Source organism: Stomoxys calcitrans, chromosome 5 (assembly GCF_963082655.1).
Source record: "Stomoxys calcitrans chromosome 5, idStoCalc2.1, whole genome shotgun sequence".
NCBI classification, from domain to species: Eukaryota; Metazoa; Arthropoda; class Insecta; order Diptera; family Muscidae; genus Stomoxys; species Stomoxys calcitrans.
This window is the reverse complement of record NC_081556.1, coordinates 61,011,902-61,032,870: the sequence shown is the minus strand read 5'-3', so window position 1 is coordinate 61,032,870 and position 20,969 is coordinate 61,011,902. Positions and strand designations below refer to the sequence as shown.

General features: G+C 41.6%; 1 protein-coding gene across 11 annotated transcripts in view; it reads right to left on the bottom strand.

Moving 5' to 3' along the window:
- Positions 1-20,969, bottom strand: part of LOC106095874 (ryanodine receptor) — a 163,464-nt gene that overhangs the window by 6,606 nt on the left and 135,889 nt on the right. For 2 of the 11 annotated variants that reach the window (XM_059370155.1, XM_059370146.1), the window contains exons 10-26: positions 20,240-20,945; positions 19,878-20,174; positions 19,398-19,817; positions 18,737-19,340; positions 17,594-17,693; positions 12,658-12,862; positions 11,850-12,591; positions 10,637-11,793; positions 10,026-10,208; positions 9,842-9,957; positions 7,506-9,778; positions 6,956-7,435; positions 6,718-6,855; positions 6,248-6,534; positions 4,085-6,185; positions 3,663-3,775; positions 2,328-2,667 (exon numbers count right to left, since the gene is read on the bottom strand). In XM_059370155.1, the coding sequence (XP_059226138.1) occupies positions 2,328-2,667; positions 3,663-3,775; positions 4,085-6,185; positions 6,248-6,534; positions 6,718-6,855; positions 6,956-7,435; positions 7,506-9,778; positions 9,842-9,957; positions 10,026-10,208; positions 10,637-11,793; positions 11,850-12,591; positions 12,658-12,862; positions 17,594-17,693; positions 18,737-19,340; positions 19,398-19,817; positions 19,878-20,174; positions 20,240-20,945 (10,262 nt within the window). Of the gene's footprint in view, positions 1-2,222; positions 2,244-2,327; positions 2,668-2,923; positions 3,034-3,662; positions 3,776-4,084; positions 6,186-6,247; positions 6,535-6,717; positions 6,856-6,955; positions 7,436-7,505; positions 9,779-9,841; positions 9,958-10,025; positions 10,209-10,636; positions 11,794-11,849; positions 12,592-12,657; positions 12,863-17,593; positions 17,694-18,185; positions 18,286-18,736; positions 19,341-19,397; positions 19,818-19,877; positions 20,175-20,239; positions 20,946-20,969 lie in introns of all 11 variants that reach the window. The other 9 variants (XM_059370150.1, XM_059370147.1, XM_059370148.1 and 6 more) reach the window with 9 other exon arrangements.

The following is a 20,969-nucleotide window of genomic DNA, read 5'->3' as shown; positions in this document are numbered from 1 at the left end:
ACGTAGGTTTCTCTTATGACTCCTTTGAAATTTAGATATAGCTCAAATGTATATGTGTCGCCTGATGATCACTTCAAGAGCCTTTGCAAGCGAGTCTATCAACCAATCTTCTCAAAATTTTGTAAAACTGTTTCCTCTATTTCCTAAAATACGCATAAAATTTAAATGAATTTTTTTAAATAAAATTTAAGTTTCCAAAGAATTTTTCAAAGAAATTTTTTTTAAATGATATAAAAAATTTAACACTAATTTTTTTTTGCAAAATTTTTGAAGACAAAATTTTTTTGATATTTTTCTTAAATTTTGGTAAAGACAATGTTCAAATATCAAATATTTCAAATATATATTAAAATATTTCCTTATGACCACGCGAGAACACGCCAATACTCCTTTAATTTTTTTTTTAAATCTCAATAACATCTTTAAAAACAATATTTCAATTAAAAGTTTCTCTGAGAAAAATTTCCCTGAAATGATGACAGTTTTATTTTTTAATTTTGCTGTTTTTCAATTCAAGCTCGGGGTCTTTCTGTTTTTATACCCTCCACCATATGATGGGGATATATTAATTCGGTCATTCCGTTTGTAGCACCTCGAAATATTCGTGTAAGACCCCATAATGTGTATATATACTTGATCGTCATGACATTTTAAGTCAATCTAGCCATGTCCGTCCGTCCGTCTGTCGAAAGCACGCTAACTTTCGAAGGCGTAGAGCTAGGCGCTTGAAATGTAGCACAAGTACTACTTGTCAATGTCGGTCGTTTGGGATTGTAAAAGGATAATATCGGTCCATGTTTTGATATAGCTGCCATGTAAACCGATCTTGGATCTTGACTTCTTGAGCCAATGGAGGGCGTAATAATTATCCGATTTGGCTAAAATTTGGCATAAGGTGTTTTGTTATGACTTTCAACAATTTTGCTAAGTATAGTTCAAATCGGTCCATAACCGGATATAGCTGCCAAATAAACCGATCTTGGATCTTGACTTCTTAAGCCACTAGAGAACGCAATTCTCATCCGATGTGAAATTTTGCACAACGGCTTCTTCCATGACCTTCAACATACGTGTCCAATATGCTCTAAGTTGTTCTATAGCCTAATATAGCTCTCATATAAACCGATCTCTCCATTATGCTTCTTGAGCCCCCACAAGGCGTAATTCTTATGCGAATGGACTGAAATATTACCCAATGACTTCTACTATGGCCTTCAACATTCAATTCATTTATGGCCCGAATTGGACTATAAATTAATATAGCTCTAAAAGCATAACAATTCTTATCCACGGCACGCCGTTCGGACTCGGCTATGAAAAGGACGCCCCTTATCATTGAGCATAAACTTGAATCAAACTGCACTCATTGGTATGTGAGAAGTTTGCTTCTGTTTCTTAATGGAATGTTCATGGGATTTTTTTTTTTTAATTTTATTAAAAACCAAAAAGATCTCCACCTTAAATTTAAAAACAGCAAAATTTAATACCAAAGTCTACAATAAAAATGATAAGAGTTTATTTTTTTTCTAGCAAATTTTTAGAATTATTTTTTTTTTGTTGAAACACTTTTTAATACTTTGTCCACAATTTCTCGACTCCGACTCCGCAGCCCTGGTTATTGACCACACAAAGCATGGTAAGAAAACTTTAGTTCCAAAGATTTTTCATTGAAGTCTTATTTTCTTCCGATCAGTGAAAATTTTGAACAGAGAAACAAACTAACAGAAAAAGCGCAACACTTTGACGTTTGTGTATCAGAGAAGAACAAAAAGATGAAGTCATTTGGCACGATTGCACACTCAACCAAATTTGTTACTTAAAACATCAAAAATGTTTGCTAAAACAACAGTTTTTATCTGGTGAAAATGGGTAAGCAGACATTTCTGCTGTTTCAACAAACATAGGGTTGCTGTATTGGCAAACATTTCGGTCAGCAAGATCAACAAACAAAATCTGCTGAAAACAAATTTTGCGCTTCTAACATCCCCTTCATAATTAAGCAGCAGTCATTTTTAGCAAACAACAGACTTTTCAGCAGTCAGCCTGCTGCTCTGCAGAACTACTGCTATAATAGCAGCAAAATTAACTACTAATATTCCGCAGATAGTGTTTGCTTTTTTCAGCAACCTTTTTTCTATGAGTGAAAGACAAAGACTTGTTTCCCATGCAAAAGACTTGTTTTTGCGAAAAATAAACTGAAAAAAATTGTTGTTAATGGTTACCATTAGTTTGGCCATCGAATTCTAGGTAGGCATGTCGGTGAGAAAGAATTGTTTTTTTTTTTATTTTATTCATTAGCAGATAGAGAGAATTCTACTTAAACTTACATGAATGCTGGTTCCTTCTCCTTCCTCTTCGCCACCTTCTTCATCGCCACCCTCCTCTTCTTCTTCGCCACACGATTTAGCAGCAATTTGGGCATATGACATGTACAACAAATCCTCTTGGAGCGCCCCACTTCTCTCCGTCATCGCACCGCGGCAGAAGGTGGTCACCAGCTGAGTTAATGGATCTGGCTTCGCTTCGGTTTCGTCCTCCTCCTTTTTGGACTTTTCAAAGTCTTCAAAGGTCTGCGTAAGATCTTCAATCATCACCTCTTGTCCCACATTCTCCTCCTGCAGCCACTGCTCGTGGTAGGTGCGTGCGAATATGTTACATGCACGATGTCTATAGGGGATAAATAGATTTGGATTAGTTTGTGATGGGCAATTATCGGGTTGACCTTTGGGCAACTCTACAATAACAATAGATTGATTTGTTATCTTCAATTTTAGTTTAACATGCATGCATATTAGTTGAAGGTTATTTTTTGAGAAATCATTCATAACCTGAGGCGCGCATACTAAACCATTATCTCTGGTAGTTAGAAGAATCATTTGTGTAAGGCGCAATCATTGAAGCTGACAAACCAAACATGCCCCACCTGCTAATGCGATAGAGATGTATGGCGCGCAAGCTGGAAATGACCGCTTGGCGGCGGGCCAAAGTGATTTTCGAAGACCGGGATTTAGATTTTTTCTTAGAGCGTGATGCCTATAGGAGTCAGGACACAAAATACAAAAAAAAAAATCAGCCAGAGACATAAAAGTTAGTGATTTAGCTTGGTTCAATCTCTATGTATAGTTTGAGATAAAAATTTTGGATATTAAACAAATAAAAAAAAAAAAACAAAAAAAGGGAGAGAGAACTATGGGTGAAATGATGATTGTGAAGTGTTTGGGTGTGCACAAAACTCATGGACAGATGAGGGGGGGTCGATGGTGATGCAAGCAGGGTTAAATTGAGGGGCGGAAGAGCCGAAAACGATTGCATTTAGACACTCACTACCAGAGGATATGCGAAGAGCATATATACGTATGTACATACATATGTATCAAACAAACTAAGGAGCTTTTATCGAACAACGAACAACGAATAACTTATAACGAACAGGAACATAAACACGAACACTGAACACTTAACGAAACCATACACAGAAATGCATTCCTTTGCAGCTCTCTCATCAAGAGAAACATTTCGGGACAAAGGTTAAAGAGCAAGAAGGGCAGAGCAGATACAGAGTGTGTGTGAGAGAGAGAGAGACAGAGAGAGTTATCGAAATGTTAGCTTTTGGTTAGAATACTTTAGGTTTGCACTATTAAAAATGAGAAGCGTTTAAAAACCTTGGAAGAGAATGTAACGATGTTTGACGGAAACACGCGATAACAGCGCGCTTCCTCTGTATTGAAACAACGCTCCTGTAGACGTTTTTGCTTTGCTGTTGGGGATGATCGATCTGTAATTGTCGGTGTAAGTATATGTGTGAAAAAATAATTAATCAAGAGTATAAAAAAGAACCGTTAAAAGAAAAATCGTAATAGAAAATAGAATAGAATTTAAAGTCCGCCACTATGCCATATTGAGGCTGAGAGAGTGGCAGATAGTCAGAGAGGTACAGAAAAGAGGGAGGGAGACAGTTGTAGAAAAAAGAGATAGTAGGATATCAATCGAAAAACCAAAAAAAGAATGAAGCCCCCTTTGGGCAGATTCGTTTTTTGGATGTTCGAATGGTTAGAATTTCTCTTGTAGGAACCCGAAGGCTTACCATGTGTAATCCAAATAGTACTTTTGCCATAGCCACTATGCGATCCACCGTTTCCTGAGTTTTATCACGTCCTTTGTCATTTTGATTGGCTGCCTTCTCTAGGGCGTTCTGCTCTTCGGTGGGTTCCTCCTTTTTGCCCAGCTTCGAGTACAAGTAGTGCTGCCAGGACATTTCATCCGAAGGATCTAATTTGTCCGGCAACGTCAATTGGTTGCGAGCAAACTCAATAACTTCATACTCGGCCATTTTCTTCAAATAGCGGTCCTTGCAGTGTTGCACCAGCTCCTGTTCACGACCAGCGAAGAGATTAAGTCCCACTGGTAGCAGACGCTTCAGACAAGCTACCATTAAACTGGCCTGAATTTCCTTGTCTTTGTCGCGTTTCTTATCGCGATTCTTCTTCTTCTTTTTCACTTTTCCTCCTGTGACGGGGGCACCTTCCGAAATGGCCGATCGCCTTGTTGCCGTGGGCATAATCAATGCCATGTTATCGATTTCGTTGGCCGATATGAAGTTTTGTTCCTCCTTTAAGAAGTACTGACTCTTGGACCAGATATTAAATATCTCCGCTACGTGATTGTAGAGTTCCTCTGCCTCGGGTATGTTATCCTTTAGCCAATGATTACGCTGCAAATCGACGTACTTGATCAACAGAGGATAGAATGAGTAAATATCGCGTACCAGCAGCTGCCAATCTTCTTGCAACTGTGTCTCAACTTGAGATGTGTCATCCGTTGCCGATTTAATGAAGCCTCGCATGCTTTCTTCCTTATGAAACATATTCTCAGTGCGCTTCTTTACTCTCTCTGCAAGTGGCAGGAATGGATCTTTCAACAGCTCCTCCGATGTGTTGATAATAATCTGCTGGGTATATGCGGCGATTCTAGTCATCCAGGGGGCATTGTCGTTGCCAATGTTCTTTTTGATCATATTCAGAACGTTGCGCAGCAAGGAATTCATATGGTCAGCAGTGACCATTGTGACGTGGTTGCCGCTCGTTGGGCTGACGTTGTCGGGGCCTTGTGACCACCAGAACGGCAGATAGGAACATAAGAGGGGCAAAATAACGTCGATCACATGAGGAGCATCGCTATAGGTCTTATCTGACTCGACGAACTGGTCAACCTCTCCCAAAATCGTTTCTAAATTTGGCATGCAACTCTCCATTTTAACCATAATGTCTTGGGCCTCTAGCGAGTGATCAGCTATGCGATTTAGAAGTGAAAATTGATTGTGCTTATTTAAGTGCGGCTCAAAGAATGCCACAGGGAAGCATGAGCTGAAAGCTCCTAAGCAAGAGCCCAATGCTGGACGATGTCTTTCGATTTCGGTTTTCAGATACTTCCTGTCCTGCGTCAAAGTGCCGTCTGTGCCCAAATGATACAAAGCGGCCAATATCTTGTAAGAGGCAACTTGAATTTCGTCCAACAATAGGTCACTTCCATAATCACAGGCGGCTAAATGGTCAAACATGGCAGTTAAAACAGGCATAACCACCTGGTTTATATAGCCCAGCGACGTGGAAGTTTTAAGATGTGTTCCTCGCAAGTGGCTGTACTTGCCATCCTGTAAGTTCAAAATGGTGTTGCCCAAATCGTCAGCCGTCTGATTGAAGAAAGTCAGCATAGAGGTTCTAATGAACTCGGGGCAGTTCTTGACCAGAGTGCGAGCATCTATACCCTTTACTAGTACTTGCAGGCAACGAACCGTTATGCGAACGTCTGGACCGAAAGCAGTCAATCGATTGCGCAGTAACGAAGCCAATTTGCAGAAAATGGCCGCCACCATTTCCTTTTCCTTTAGTGAAGCTGCACCCACATTGTTGGTTGCTGTGGCCACAGCAATAAAATAGTTTCGATGTGTGGAGAAGTACTTTTCCATTAGCGGCAACACTACTTTTGAGAAGAACTTAATGTCACGCGAAGCAGTCTTAAATGAGGTACGTCTGCTGAACGTGGTCGATGGCTTCAAGAGCTTCATGTTGATAGAAGCACGATCTAAATATTGAATCAATTTTTCCAAAAGTGAATACGAGAACCTCAATTCAGCGGCTGTTTGAGTTGCGCCTCCTTCTCCTTCGAGGGCGCCACCCTTAGATGGTCTACACGAAAAGGAATCATAATTAGAAATTACATAACCATGCGCCAAACGACACTGCCTTACTTGTGCAATTTGTAGCCTTGATATTGCATGTATTTCAAAAACTCCTGAGACCTCTCGCGGTCCTTGCGCTTTTCCTTATCCGTCAACAAGTCATAAGGTACGAGCTGTGGATGAATGACACCACCACACGATCCGAGCTCTTCCTTCTTTTTCTTTGCCCAGATGTCGTGGGAGTTCTCAGCCAAACGCTCGGCCATATTCTGCATTTCTCTGCTCAGCGTCAAATTGGTCATATCCACTGGATGTGGGTTGTAATTGAAGGGACTGCCTTCATTCTGAAAGTCATTCTAAGAGGTCAGAGATATGGTGCAGGCACACAAATAATTTGCAAATGAGGATATGGTGAGAAAAATTTTGACGAATATTGACCGAAAGGCATGAAATGGTAGAAATAAAATAAATCGTGAGAACCTCGATGGCAAAAGTGAGAGTTCTAGGGAAATTAAGGTTGACTTAGACATTATACATACAATCTGAGGTTTAGATTGGCGGCGGGTCGAACCGCGGTTATTTTGCGCAACTTCAATTTCGGAGTGCTCAATAGTCCAGCCCAGAGCCAACAAAGCCTTGAGGCACTCTCTTACGGGATCTCTATAACGCTCACGTTCCTGCGCAAAACAAAGTCATAAAAGTTTCAAATTAGCATACAAATAAATTTTTCAACACAAGTCTCAACATGGTGGTCTCAGTGTGCAGAGTAACACATACATAGTCACTTAGCATGTTGCAAGGTTTGAGTCTTGGATGTTTGCGATCGGTATCGGACCGCACTTCACCATAGGTCCAACCACTTTCCAAGCGACGACTAGCCCAAGCGTCATGATAGTGTTCACTGAACTTTTCGACCAGCGAGTTGTAGTCGTGCGTCAAAACGACAGTTGAAGTTTCAATTGGGTTGGGATCATATTGAGGCTGGTCGGGAGCTCCCGATTGACGGCCGTAGTAGTCCTCGTCGAGGTTCTTCGATAGACTGTAGTCAGGTGGCAAAGCACAACCGATTGCAATCAAACATGGCAAAGCTTTGCCAAACAATTCCGGATCGTAGTCCATGTTGCTGAGTGAGTCAAAAATGTTAGAAAACAACAGCATAGTAAGACGTTTTTCTTCGTCAGACGATGCTCCATACGAGCCTTGGCCTTGACTGGAGCCATAGTATTTGGCGCAACGATCGAAGTGCAATGTAAGGAGCTGCAAGACAAATAAGTATATCAGTTAAATTACGTTCTAACGGCAGTAAATTGCCAAAGGCGATACATACTCTTAAAGCCACAGTCGTGTACTCGGATAGTTTAGAGACATCGACGGTCAACTTGCGTAAAAGTTTTAATAACATTGCAGGTTGCATTTGTGATGTCAATGCCACCAGAAAGTCGGATACAGCTTCTCTTTGGCCCTTTGTGAGCATACGGTTCTTAGACAATCTGTAGACCGTGTGCAATGTTGCATCTAATAAACTGGCATAGTTTTCTGCCTCGTTGTAAAATTTCGAGTGCTTTATGAGCAGGGGCAAAATGGAATTGCCAATATATCGATTCATCGAAAGGGCCATGTCACTTTCTGAGCCATCACTCTTGTCTAGAATAGTGGCTGTTCTAAGATCGGGCAGGAAGGCGTCTTCCAACAATCGATAGAAGAGCTCCTGCGTCTCAATGCCGTAAACACGTTCTAAGAATAGGACAATGCTTTGCTTGTTATTTGGCAATAAACCGGATGGCATATCCGACTTAGGCTTTTCTTCTCCTGGCGCAGTTTGAGTGAGTGTGAACTTTAAGCTGAGGACACCTTGAAGATCCTCCAGTGGCACAAGAGATCTCAAAATAGCTCTAGCTCTGAGTGATTCGTTTTTGCCTTGTTCTATTACGGAAGCATCGGGTGCGCATCTACCGAGAAGATCTACTAGGGTACAATAGAAGTTCAGGATAGCGGCACCGGTGTCAATGTAATCTTCATCATCATCGCTCTCCGGCAAGGGATGTGTGAAGTTGAGGCCGGCGATAGTGCCTTCGGCTTCGTCTTGCATTTTGCATCGATCTGTGATGCGTTCAGACATTCGATTGGCCTCAACAATGGCTCTGAAAAGACCTTCTCCTTCTCCTCTTAGAGCCGGCCCTAGACACTCTGGACGACGGATAAGAAGACGAATGACAAGGTTGGCGTTCTCTTCGACACTTTCGCCATTCACCCATACGCAGTAACGCAAAAAGTCCAAATAGCGCTCGCCTTCAACCGGATCCCAACCAAGATCGGGATAGCCCTTCTCCACCAACTCCGAGTTGCTCTGTAGGCCACAGCGTGACAGGTACACTGCAATCTTTTCCAAATAATGTTCTCGTAAGGCCAGAGCTAGTTCTGTGTTCTCCATCAAACTTGAGTATGCCACGTCTAGAGGAGTTGAACCGCGTAAACTGGGTCTAGCTAACAGAATATTGGCATTATCTAACAAAAAGTCAAAGTGATCAAACATGGCTTTTTGATTCTGTCGTCCAGTTCGGCAAAAATAACAGAGGAAGCGACAGCAAGCCACAACCATTTCGTGTGAGGTGTCCTTCTCCTTGGGTGGGGCTCCTTCGCCTCCCTCCTGTTGGGCTGGAGCATCACTTTGGGCTTGAGCTCGTCTCCCAAGAGTATTCATCATAACCGCCATTACATTTTCATGAATACGCAGAATGCGTATCAAGTCGGGATGTTGGAAGAATGTGGCATTGTTAACTAATTTCCATAATCGCTTCCTCATCAACTCTTCCTCCTCTTGGCTCATCTGGACGGGAAGCAATGCACGGATTTGGCTCAAGCCAACCCACATTTCAGCCACATCATCGCGGGCTCTGTTATTGATAACATACGTTTTTTCAAGAGCTCTTACCAGTTCGCCAACCGTATCGTATTGCCTGACAAGTAGGCTAAACATTTCTCGCACCAATTTTGGTGTTTCAATCTGTGATTCCTCCGCCCAACTAACAATGGTCTTAATCAACACTTTGCGGAACACTTCTTCGGGAGTTTTCTTCTCAGGTTCCTCAACTTCTTTGGGACCCTCCTCAAGTTCTTTCACTGTGTTTATAAAGTTGTAGATCTTTGTTATTGGTCCCGTTTTTATTTCTTCGATCGTGGTGCTCTCGGACTCATCCGGCTCCTGTAAAGCATTCAAAGACACTTTCTTCATGAGACTGTCATGAAAATCGTACAAACTTCCGCGCAACTCCAGACCGCAAGTGCAATTTTCATGATCATCTGGCTCTAAGTTCTTAAAGCATAAGATCTGGTTCATTTGTTCTCTAGGAGGACATCGGAACTCTTTAGTTTTTTTGGCTGCTACAGCACTTGGAAGGTCAGATTGCTTGATTTCAATGTAACGACGCAGCTGATCCGATTGTAGATCGCCCACAAAGTCATGAGAGAATGCAATGATGCTTTCCACCCGATGCCTTAGCTGTATATCATACAAATGGTGCAGAAGATAACACATCTGTAGTTTGGCCCCTTCAGCCATCTTCATGGTGAGTAAACCCTTACGGTGTTCGTCTTTTCCATCTTGAATACAGAGTTTGTCATTGGCAAGCTGTAGTCATCTAGGCTAGTTTATATTGTACTTACCTTTCTCAAAGGTGGGATCCCAAGTCTCCGGATCGATCATAACCAAAAGTTTCTGCACATCGTCATCGGTCATGACACCCACCAACAATAAACGGTCCGTAAGCTTCACAAGAGGTCTACGCAAAATATGTATAGGGTAGATCAGAGTGATGTGTGATATGTTGGAGCTAAAAGCGCTACTTACAAGAACAGATTCTCATTTGTCCAACCAATTGGATCTCTGTTATGCACCTGATTGATCTCTACCGCCTCTTTCAATGCTTCCATAACAAATTCACGCACTACTTCTAGGGGGAATTTCGGGGAATACAGGTGATCGATGTCTGGTATTGGTTCGCTGGAAACATTGGCTTGGGTACTCATAGGTCTACGACAATGATGCGCATACGATATGGAAGAGTGTGGTGAATGCATTGTGTGTGCATTTGTGTAGGTCGATCGCAATAGATGCAAAAATAGTTTTTGTATTGTGGTGAAGGGCATGCAAAAGGTAGATAAAACATAAAAGAAAAACCAAAAAGAAAACGAAAAATTCTCTATTGGAACTCTAGTGAAGAGTGGAACGACGAAAAGTGATATGATGTACGGACTCTGGATAACTTTATGTGTGTATTTGGGCATATGACTAGTGATCGAGGGAAGCTGGGACAGTTGCATATGACATTGAACATTGGGAATGGATTAAATGATTTTATGTCATCGAGGGAAGCTGGGGCGGTTGTATGTGATATTGAACATTGGGAATGGATTACACGATTTTATGTCATCCATTCCATTGGAAATTTAAATACTCACGTGATCTCCGTCATGCGCATCTGGGGACGAACAGACTCCGTGACCAAGGATCTCAACGAATGGCGCATCTCTTCGTCGTCGTACAGGAACTTCAGTTCGGGACCTAAGGGAATAATATATTCCATTTTACAAACCTCCATTGTTGTTGCGTGAGATTCCAAATGCAAAGCGATTAAGAGATCATAGAAACCCTGACGTAGGGGCCCACTCATGTATTCGGAACGTATGGCGTAAAGTAGCTGCTTCTGATCGACGTGTTGACAGAGTGCGTGTGCAGCTCGGTAGTTCGATTGATAGCAGAGCGCCGCGTAAAGCGTCAGGGAGTGGGCATGGAAAGAAAGCAGTTTGTCCATTTCGATTAGTTCGAGGATATCGATGCAACGATCTTCTTCGGGTATGTGTAGAGCCAACATTGAAACTGGGTCCTCACAGAGCATAGACCAACCGCGTAGATCGGATAGCTTTAGGGCGTGTACCTGAAGTGCTGTATTTGGCACCCGGGCCCACTGATGTGGGCGAAGACATTGCACCTTCAGGCGGGGTGGTGATTGGGGATTGATGTGCTTATCGCTAGTTGGCAATACAGCAGCGGATAGCGGCAGTGTAGTAGCTGTACGACCAAGCTCAATTTGCAAAATTTCTTTGCTTGTGGCCTCGACGAAGATTGCCGGAAAGAGTTTTGTGTTTGGTTCCATCTGCCAGCGGTGGGAGGTTTGTTTGCCTTCACAAGTGAAGCTGATAATGCCAGTGGCGGTGTCAACAAAACAACCGACAAACATGCCCTGAGATGCCCCCTTGCCAGAGGCGTCCTGAGTGACTTCGTTGAACAGCTCATCGGCACGAACGACATAGCAACTCTGGCGATTGATGTGTTGGATGGGCATTTCGTAGTCATCTTCAATAATAACCGAGGCACGGCGCACTTTGTCTTTGTTGAACTCTTTGCTGTGCAGGTGGTACTGGGTGGTAACCCAACCTACGTACACATGAGTGGGATCTTGACCGGGGAATATGCGCACACCATAAAAATATTCATTGATTAGTTTGAGGCATTCGGCGTCGAACATTTCATTGCCCGAAGATTCCACGGTAGGTTGTCCTAAGTTTCCTCCACTAAGAGCTTTTGGGCCCTGCGTGGGTGTTTGTGGCATTTCGGTCTAATACGAGAAAGGTAGGTGTGAAAACGACTCGAAATTCTATAGTCATTACTTACATTATTGAGACGAAGAGATGGCGGCTTGGCAGCTAATTGTCCTCCCATCATGGTACGACCCTGAACTCCCGTACGTCTTTCTGGACTCACCTCTGGAGCTCTTCCTGGAGTTTTGTCTTTGCTTTGGTCGCGAGACTTTTTCGAGAAGAACTTAAACGGACTACGACCACGCTTTTTCTTGTCATCTACCATGCCGTCTTCCATTCCATTCATATCAAGCGCAGACGTGGAACGTTGCAGTTCCTCTGGCATTCCTAAATCTGATTCGAAGGTAATGTTGCGTGTTATAGATGCTCTACGTGCTGGCCTGACTGGACTCCTTGCCATGTTCTCATCCGCCTCTGCCGTATCTTCGTAGTTGCGATTTAGACCCTTGATGTCATTCATTGAAAAACCACTCTTCAACATGTGATCCATGTGAGCAGATGGCTGATGCTGGGCCATTTCCTGGGCCTCACGCATTAGGCGGTACTGGCGAATTTTGATTTCCTCCCATCGGCGAGCCTTCTCAACTTCGCTAATAAATTCGTCCATGCAGGTGACTGGCAAGGAGAGACGCAAAAATTCCCAGTTGGCCTTTTCCATTGTCTCAAACGTGTTATGGGAAATTTTAAGATGAGGTGGAGTGTCTGCACCACCGGGAATACGAGTGACATCAATGCGACAGTCGGGCATCTCCTCAGTATTTTCAAATATTGGCTGATCCTTTGTGTACCAGTGAGTAACAGGTCGGCGCATATTTCTACAAAAAGTCAAAGAATATGAAAAAGTCCAACACCCGGTTTCGTGTTCGATTATTGCTACTTACACGCAGAAAGGTTCATAGCCCTCCTGCAGACCGCAGGTGGTGAAAAATTTTAACGAATCCACATCTTGACCATATATAAGACGAGCCTTCTGGCCTACGCCCAATGTACACGCTGGAACAAATCCTACTCCTTCGGCGGTGACCTCGGCAAAAGTGGTCTCGCCACCCAATGCGTCCATCAACAGCTCACCATTTAGGGAGAAACCTACGATTACCAACAGCATTTAGTTTCAATTACTGGTGAATCATTCTACTTTAGATTTAAAAAAAACACTAGTAGACGGTTTCAGACTAGCTATGTACAAACAACGAAGCTGTGGATGCCGTTAGTTTGGATCATGCTCATGTATCGTGGCTTTTGGCATTTGTAATCTGCTGTGATGTTTAGATTTTGATTAGTTCGAGTTTAGAGTTTCGGTATGAGTATCTTGTGCATTCGTATTTACGCATCCTATACCAAACGTGTAATCACATGACCTTAACCAAACATTTAGATTCGTTTATTTGTGAGGAAATATACTTACATATTTCGATTGGATATTAATCAGAATTGAGGATTAAGTACTCCCGCAAAGTGTTCAAAAGAGAACTATGTCGCGACATTCGACATGAACAAGTATGAACTTGCCTTGGATTGTACATAAAGAGTAATCCTATGATGTCTTCTTGAAGTTAGTCTCAACCTAAATGAAGCAATGTAGCACATTGGCTGAAAAGGCCGCAGGATAACTAATAATAAATTTTTTCGATCAAAATTTAACTTTATTAACCAGCATAGCTACTTTCAAGGATGATACAAAAATATTCCAGCATTTTTGCGGGTTTGGAAACAGGTAGCAGTCGCTGGGCGCCACATTTTTTTTAAGTTTTCTGGTGTTCGCACCGCTTTTGGGTGACCCGAATGTGGAGCATCATCTGTGTCCGTTCGGCCACGTTTGAAGTAGCAAACCACTTCCCAATAATTCGTCTTGACGGAGCAAAATCTGAATATCATTTATCATGTCATGCCTTGACTTGAATAGTGTTTTCCCTTCAAATAGCAATGATAATCTCAAGACAACAAATTGCTTTTAGTCCATGATTTTAAAAATTACAAAACTACGCTCACAGCATAGCGCAAAGGTTGGCATGTCCCCCTATGACGCTGAACACCTGGGTTCGAATTCTGGCGAGACCATCAGACAAAAATTGTCAGTGATGGTTTTCCCCTCCTAATACTGACATCATTAGTGAGGTACTATGCCAAAGAGGCTATAAAAAAGAGGCCCTTATCGTTGAGCTTAAAAATAGAGATATTGATCTGAAACTTTGCACTGATTCTTTTTTTTTGTCCATAAGCAGGTTAAGTTCGAAAATGGGATAAATCGGACTCTATCTTGATATAGTCCCCATAAAGACCGATCCATCGATTAAGGGTCTTAGGCTCATAAAAGCCACATTTATTATCCGATTTACGGATAATAAATGTGGGGTCGGGTGGTGTTAAAGATGCATATTTAGATAGATTCAACTTCAAATTGTTATTCTTACTTGTTCTAGATTATGATTCAGAAGAGTTACGTACCAATTAAGTATATAGTACCTAACCTAAAAATATGGGTTCTATTCCGCCAGAGACTTCTGCCTGTCTCTAGTGTGGTATCACAATGGACAAACATTGTCTAAGTGAGTTTGATTTCAGACTACTACTATTTTCTAGGTTAGCATGTCGCCGCCAATTATGGCGATAACATCAAAACTTTTTTAAGTGGTGCTCAGACGATTGCTTAGCAGATTGCGGACTTAGCTATAAATAGGAGACTCTACGCCTTTAAATCGGACAGCACTCATTGAGACAAGGCTCGCTCTTGTTTCTCATGCGGTTTTCGTGGTTTCCTCACATTCTGCGGTTTTGGTCAAGTGGTTGATACGATGGTATAAATAATTTCATTGTAACGAACTGTGTCCAAGTATTTGGATGGAATTTAGTCTGGTTTTTGGATTTTAGTTCGTTTGTTTGCTTTTGATGTGGTCAAATTGGCAGTGTTTGGCAGTAAGTAGTGATAAAAGCAATTAGTTAAATGGCCATGCTCTAATAAGTAAATAAAGCTTAAAAGTATTAATGCTAGTGAGTTGTTAAACCATAAACGTTGTTATAAAATCGAGGGAACAGTGCGGTTGACAGGCGTACATAGACTTTGAATGTGTGGTGGTACCATATGGTAAGTACAGGGAATAAGATATACACATCTTCATTTTAAAAAATTTAATAATAATTGGAATACTTGCATCCGTATGATCAGTAAAACTGAATATTCAGTTATGTATTGGCATTGCGGCCTTCTGAATTTTATGTGCGGAATATGAATAAAATTATCGACCGAAATGTCTTTTATAACCAGTGATGTTGATGTTAGCCTACCGCCCTTTTAATTTCTTTCTATTAGAAGATGGTGTCCACCGATGGATACCATCTTGAGTAAAATATGAAACAAGACTGTTTCTGGTTTTATTTTATTCCAAATATAATTGGTGGTTAAATGACATTTGCACTTCAACCATTGACAGGTTAATCAAATCTACTTTGATGTATCTAAAGTAATCAATGCATTAAAGCATTGAAATTTTTAGAATTTGGGGTTTTTCAATTTTGTCGATCCGTTTGCAATGCATCGAAATATTCATTATTGTCTTTACAAAGTGTACATTGTCACCTTAAATGCAAGACTACGTTCCCCAGTAAACGTAAACTTTTCAGGATAAGCAAAAATCTAGGCTTGTTCATATGTCTAAACTTTATTATAGGGTTATAGGATTTGAGAATAGATAATGTCAGACATAGCCATAATACATCATTAATAGACGTTTTACAGTTCATGGTTTGTTAATTTTAGGCATAGCTGACACGAAGTGTTACTAGCTCAAACCACCACATTTTTGTGTGTGAAATATTGATGTGCGACCCCAAAACGTATATATATATATATGTTCTTGGTCGGTTTGACATTCTGAGTTGATCTAGCTAGGTCCGTCCGTCCCTCCTTACGTCGAAGTCACGATAGCGATCGCGTAAAGCTAGCACCTCTTAATTTTGTACAGATATTTCTTCTTGATTGAGGTCCGTTGGGACTGTCAAATGGACCATATCGATTCAGATTTGGATATGGCTCCCATATAATGCGTTCCTTCGCCTTGACTTCTAGCCCCAGAAGCCACAATTCTTTTACCGTTAGCGCTGAGTATGCTTCAAATCGGTGTTCACCTTATATAGGTCCCACTAAACCTATTTCCCAATTTGAGGTCTTGAGAGCTGGCAAACTATCGATGGCACTATCGATATTTTAATTTTTTGGTTGAATAAAGATTGATATTTTTCCCATCGATATTATCGGTAAAGTTGCGTTATTTGCAAAATTGAAATCCAATACAATTTTTTCATCGCAGCAATTATAATACTGATCTGTTTGTCGGTTTCCTCGTGTTTTATGCTCTACACCATAGAATGGGGGTATACTCATCTGGAATACTATAAATTATACATATTCTGATGGTCATGACATTTTCAGTCAATCTAGTCATGATATTTTTTATCGATGTATAACGTAGGGGATTGTAAATGGGCTAAATCGGTCCATGTTTAGATTTCGAATCCATTTAAACCGATTTTCCGATTTGACTTCTTGAGTCCGAAAAAGGATAAATTTTTAATCGATTTGGCTGAAGTTTTGCACGATGTTTTCTGAAATGACCTCTAACATCAAAACCAATTTTTTAGTTTCTGCCTATGAAGAGAAGCCGTGCAAATAACATAAGACTAGCACGGCTTTACTTATTTTCTGTTGACACTGTCCCCATTCTCCATTTCAATTTGTAGATTCAGTCAACTAGCGAAAAAAATGTATAGCATTTTCCTTTAAAATATAGGTAATCAAAAATTAACGATAGTATTGATACTATCGATATTAATTAACAAAAATATCGAATATATCGAATTTTGCGATTTTTTTGTCCGATTTAGCTGAAGTTTTGCAAGTGGTGTTTTGTTATGACTTCGAACATCTATAGTATGTATTGTTCAAGTCAGTTTGCTTTCTGCGGCTCTTAGAAGTTCGCATTTTTGTAAGGGGTTTGGGCATTCCAAATGTATGTGGGCTGGTCTAGATTTGAAGAGGTCTACCGCTTTGCTGTCGATGGCTTGAACGGACGCCTCAGTCATTGTGTCCGTCATGACAGGTCACAGTCTGATTGGAAAACATGCTGACAGACTGAAAATTGCAAATACCGACTTCTGCAGAAGCTGTGAGGACGTCGAAGATGAAGAGACTTTAGAGCATCTGCGGTGTGCGTGTTCCGCACTGGCAGCGAGATGGAGTTCCTTTTTACGTTCTCATTTCTTTGAGAACTTGTCTGATTTAGCGGATCTAAACATTCGCAAGTTGTTGGGCTTTTTAAAGCGATCTGGATGGTTCAATGGTAGGAACTAGAAGGCATCTTCCTTCTCCTGTTCCTGTGCTTCCACAATGCCACTTAAACCTAACCTAACTTGTATCCTGGTAATTACCCAATTTGTTGCTGTGATATTTGAAATGCCTAACGGATGTCAGGTACGAGCATGCACAATGTGGAGACCAGTGTCAGATGAGAATTGCAATCGCATTCGGAACTACATGCCGGTAGTAGCTAGTGTTCTATATACATACACCTGGTAAAAGTTTGTGGATGTGAAAGGAGAGTGAACAGTCGTGTAGTTTATCGTAGTTTATCAGAATCTGATAAGACCAGAAGAACGAGGCAAACGAGCTTGTTGTATTTTATGGATGGCTTGTTGTTGGGGATTTTATTTAGTAAATATCAAAAGCAAGGGAGGGAGAAGGAAAAAGGGTGCTGTCAGGACATTTGGGAAGATACACTTTAACTACAAGATGTAGATTTATTGGTTATCGAAATCGGTTCTTACTGATTGTATGGTCGGCGAGATCTAAGAAGACGCCAACAATGTCACCGGGGCCGCAAATTTTGCCAAACGATTCACTTACGCCGCCAAAAACTTTCTCTTCCTAAATGTATGTACAAAAACAATATGGCATTTTCGTTTAACATTGAAAGTGCTGATGGACAATAACAAGAGATTACATATGCATGTACAAATGTATGCTGGTAAATAGAATTGATAAATTATATACGTGTGGTGAGTAAATCAAAAGGTTCAGACGTTCAAAGTATACGCATATCAATACTAAGGATGCCAAATGAAAGCCATCGAATGTGAATGCGAGCACGGCATGGTGCATGGCTGTGTCCACAACCAGTACCTGATTGGTTTCATTTGCAATTGCACGCAATAGTACGCTAAAGAAACGACGCGCGAAAAAAAAAATCGGTTAAAAATCAACAAAAGTTTGAGTAGAGAAATAAGAAAAACGATAAATAATTAAATGTGTCGAACAAAAATTAGTCAAACGCAGCGTAATCGAAATATTCGAATAGAAATAAAATAAATGTTCGCAGCATTTTGCGGTAGTTATGGGTGGCATGAAGTGTTTTCTTACTGATGGTTTGTTCCTTGACATCGATAAAACAACCGATAACGTCTCCTGCTTCATAACGAACACCAAAGTGTTCCACAGATCCGGCGTGTACTTTGGTCACCTGTATATTTTGGTTCGGTTATAAATTCAATATAGATGTATGTAGATGGTTTTGGAAACCGGTTAAAGTTAGAGAGACAAAGCAACTGTACAGCTGGAAGAAGATTTGTCTTGGAAGAAACGAGAGTGCTCCCCCTGAGTGGTGGGAAAACTATCACTATGGTTTTTCTATGCTTGTGATCAGAAATATTAAGTTCACAATAATTCAATATGAGTTGTATTCATTGAGAGGATGTACAAAAAAGGAGCCACCCTCGACTCGATTGTACGGATATATCGAAGACTTCACGCAGTATTCACAAACTTCCAGCTATACAATTCTTTAAATAAGTTCTTAAGGGACTTGTACAAACATAATGAAATAAGATTAAAAAGAAAAAGAAGGAAGGGTTTATTCTGAAGACTATGCTTATTGCATGTTTGAAAGGATTTAACCCAAACACCATACTTACATTGTGGCCATCAAAAGCCCAACTGGTGTCATCGCTACCCAGCATAGCACCTGGGTTACAATCGGCTCTTGCCCAACCAACTCGCATGGGTCCCGCAGTGAGAACCTCAAACTCAAAATACCATTTGCCTGATGTAACAGCATAGTTACGTTCAACACGGTACGTGCGGAAGGCGGCGAACTTAAGTCGTAGCGCTTCGGCCAAAAGAGCCTCGTTGCCTTCACCGGTAGGTGGATCTAAAACGTAACCGTACACAAGTAATGTACGCACTGTCTCCGAAGCAGTATCGCGATTGGCTTTTTTGATGGCCTCATCAACCTTGGAGTAGGGTACCAAGTGAGGACTGCGCAAATTCTCCGAGTCTTCATTCAGACCATAAGTCCATCCCTGCTGTATGCGTTCTCTGGCCCAGAGGTTGTGTGTATTTTCGGCTAATTGATCCACCAGTTCCTCCAGTTTGGGTGTCAATGTCGCAGCACTCAAATCCAAAGGTGCCGGCTTGTAGCCGTTGGCTTGCATAAATATCTCGTTGGGCAAACGTATTGGCCTTATGCGTGCTGGAGGTTTATCCATGGTTATGTAGTAGCCTAACGCGATGATTGTTCTGTAAGTGAGAGAAGTTAGTTACTGTTAAGGGAATGTTAGATTCTTGCCACATTACTTGAGAGTTTGTACGGCCAGCTGATTGTCGTAACGCTTCTCGGCAGGTGGTAATTTCTCAAACTGCGTCAAACATGGATGAATACGTTGGTAGTCATCTCGGTGCTCACCCCAAGACCATCCGGCCTCGATTTTATTCAGTGCCCACATTTCGTGAATATTTTCAGCGAGCTTCTCTTTGATTTGGTCCACTGAAGATGGCAGTGATACTCCCGAAGTGTCCACAGGGTTGGGCACAAAGGCGGTATCATCTTCTATCATCCAGGGACCAGCTAAAACGTTCTTGTTCAAATTGCCAAAATAAAAACAAGGATCCAAGCTCAAAATCTGATGGGGCATAAGGCACTGCACCAGAGGTGAAAATCCGTGGGGTGGGGCAAATTTCATACGACCGTGATCGCCGCCGAATAGGAACCGACAACTGTAATGAGAAATGGAGTATTAGGTACTTTGTTTCTTGTGCTGCGATTTTGGACTCAACCTTAGTTTTGAAGAACAGCTCATTACGGGGAAGAACATTCCATCCAAGTTGAAGTCACGGAAACATCCCTTTACTTTGAGACCATTGAAGGTAAATGTAATGATGGGTACGGACAAATCAATTGTTACACCAATCACATCTCCTTTACGAATGTAGGGTTGTTCAGGTATCATGTCTGTGACTAAGGTTTTGCGGCCACCCGTCCACAGATAGGCACCGTCAAAACCAAATGAATACAGATCATCGCCCACGCCGTTACCTCCCCACTTTTTGCCACCACCGGGATAGGGAACATAGCTATAAATATAGCAGTGTATCATTATGGCTCGTCTTTGATTTGACGTCCTGTTATTTATGCTTACCCTGAAGTGTTGGCCCAACCAATTCGCAGGTGGGGCATCATATGAGTGGTCTGCTCAATGTGATCCATTGTAACTTCAAAATACCATTTCTGGTACATGGCCGAATTTGCTACCCGTCCAACGAAAATATTAGGCCGTATGCTGGCCACATGATCAACTAGCTGGGTTTGCAGCAATAAGTTCTTTCCAGGCAACAAGAAGTCACAAATGTTATTTTGTGACGAACGCACAGCGACACCATTACCGACGCACAGTGAGCACAGCACATCCAGTACTTTTGGATCGCGACCGTGTTTTTCCAATAAGGAAATAATGACTTTAATGTGTTCATCTCTCATCATGTTTAAGGCTTCGGGGGAGTCAATCAGCACACAATGGAGTACATCCAACATGCCTGACCCCTCACTGGATGCCTGTGAGCCCAAACGCGAGAAAAGCCAATTTAAGCGGTTGCTGTTGGCGAACTGTGCACAATTCGTGTGATTGCCTTGGATAATTGCAGCCAACAACTGGTAGAGGTATGTGGAAATCAAATCCCAGCTTTGACCCGTCTCATCCCCTGCCAGAAAGCTGGCCAGAAAACCTTGCGAAGTAATAATGTTGATTTTGTCAATGGCTTCGAGAATTAGATTCAAAACACCCTCTTCCTGGAAGAGATCCTGCCGATTGCGCAAGGCACGGAAACGATTCTGTTTCTCTTCATGCTCTACAAAAACAAAGTGAATTGGGG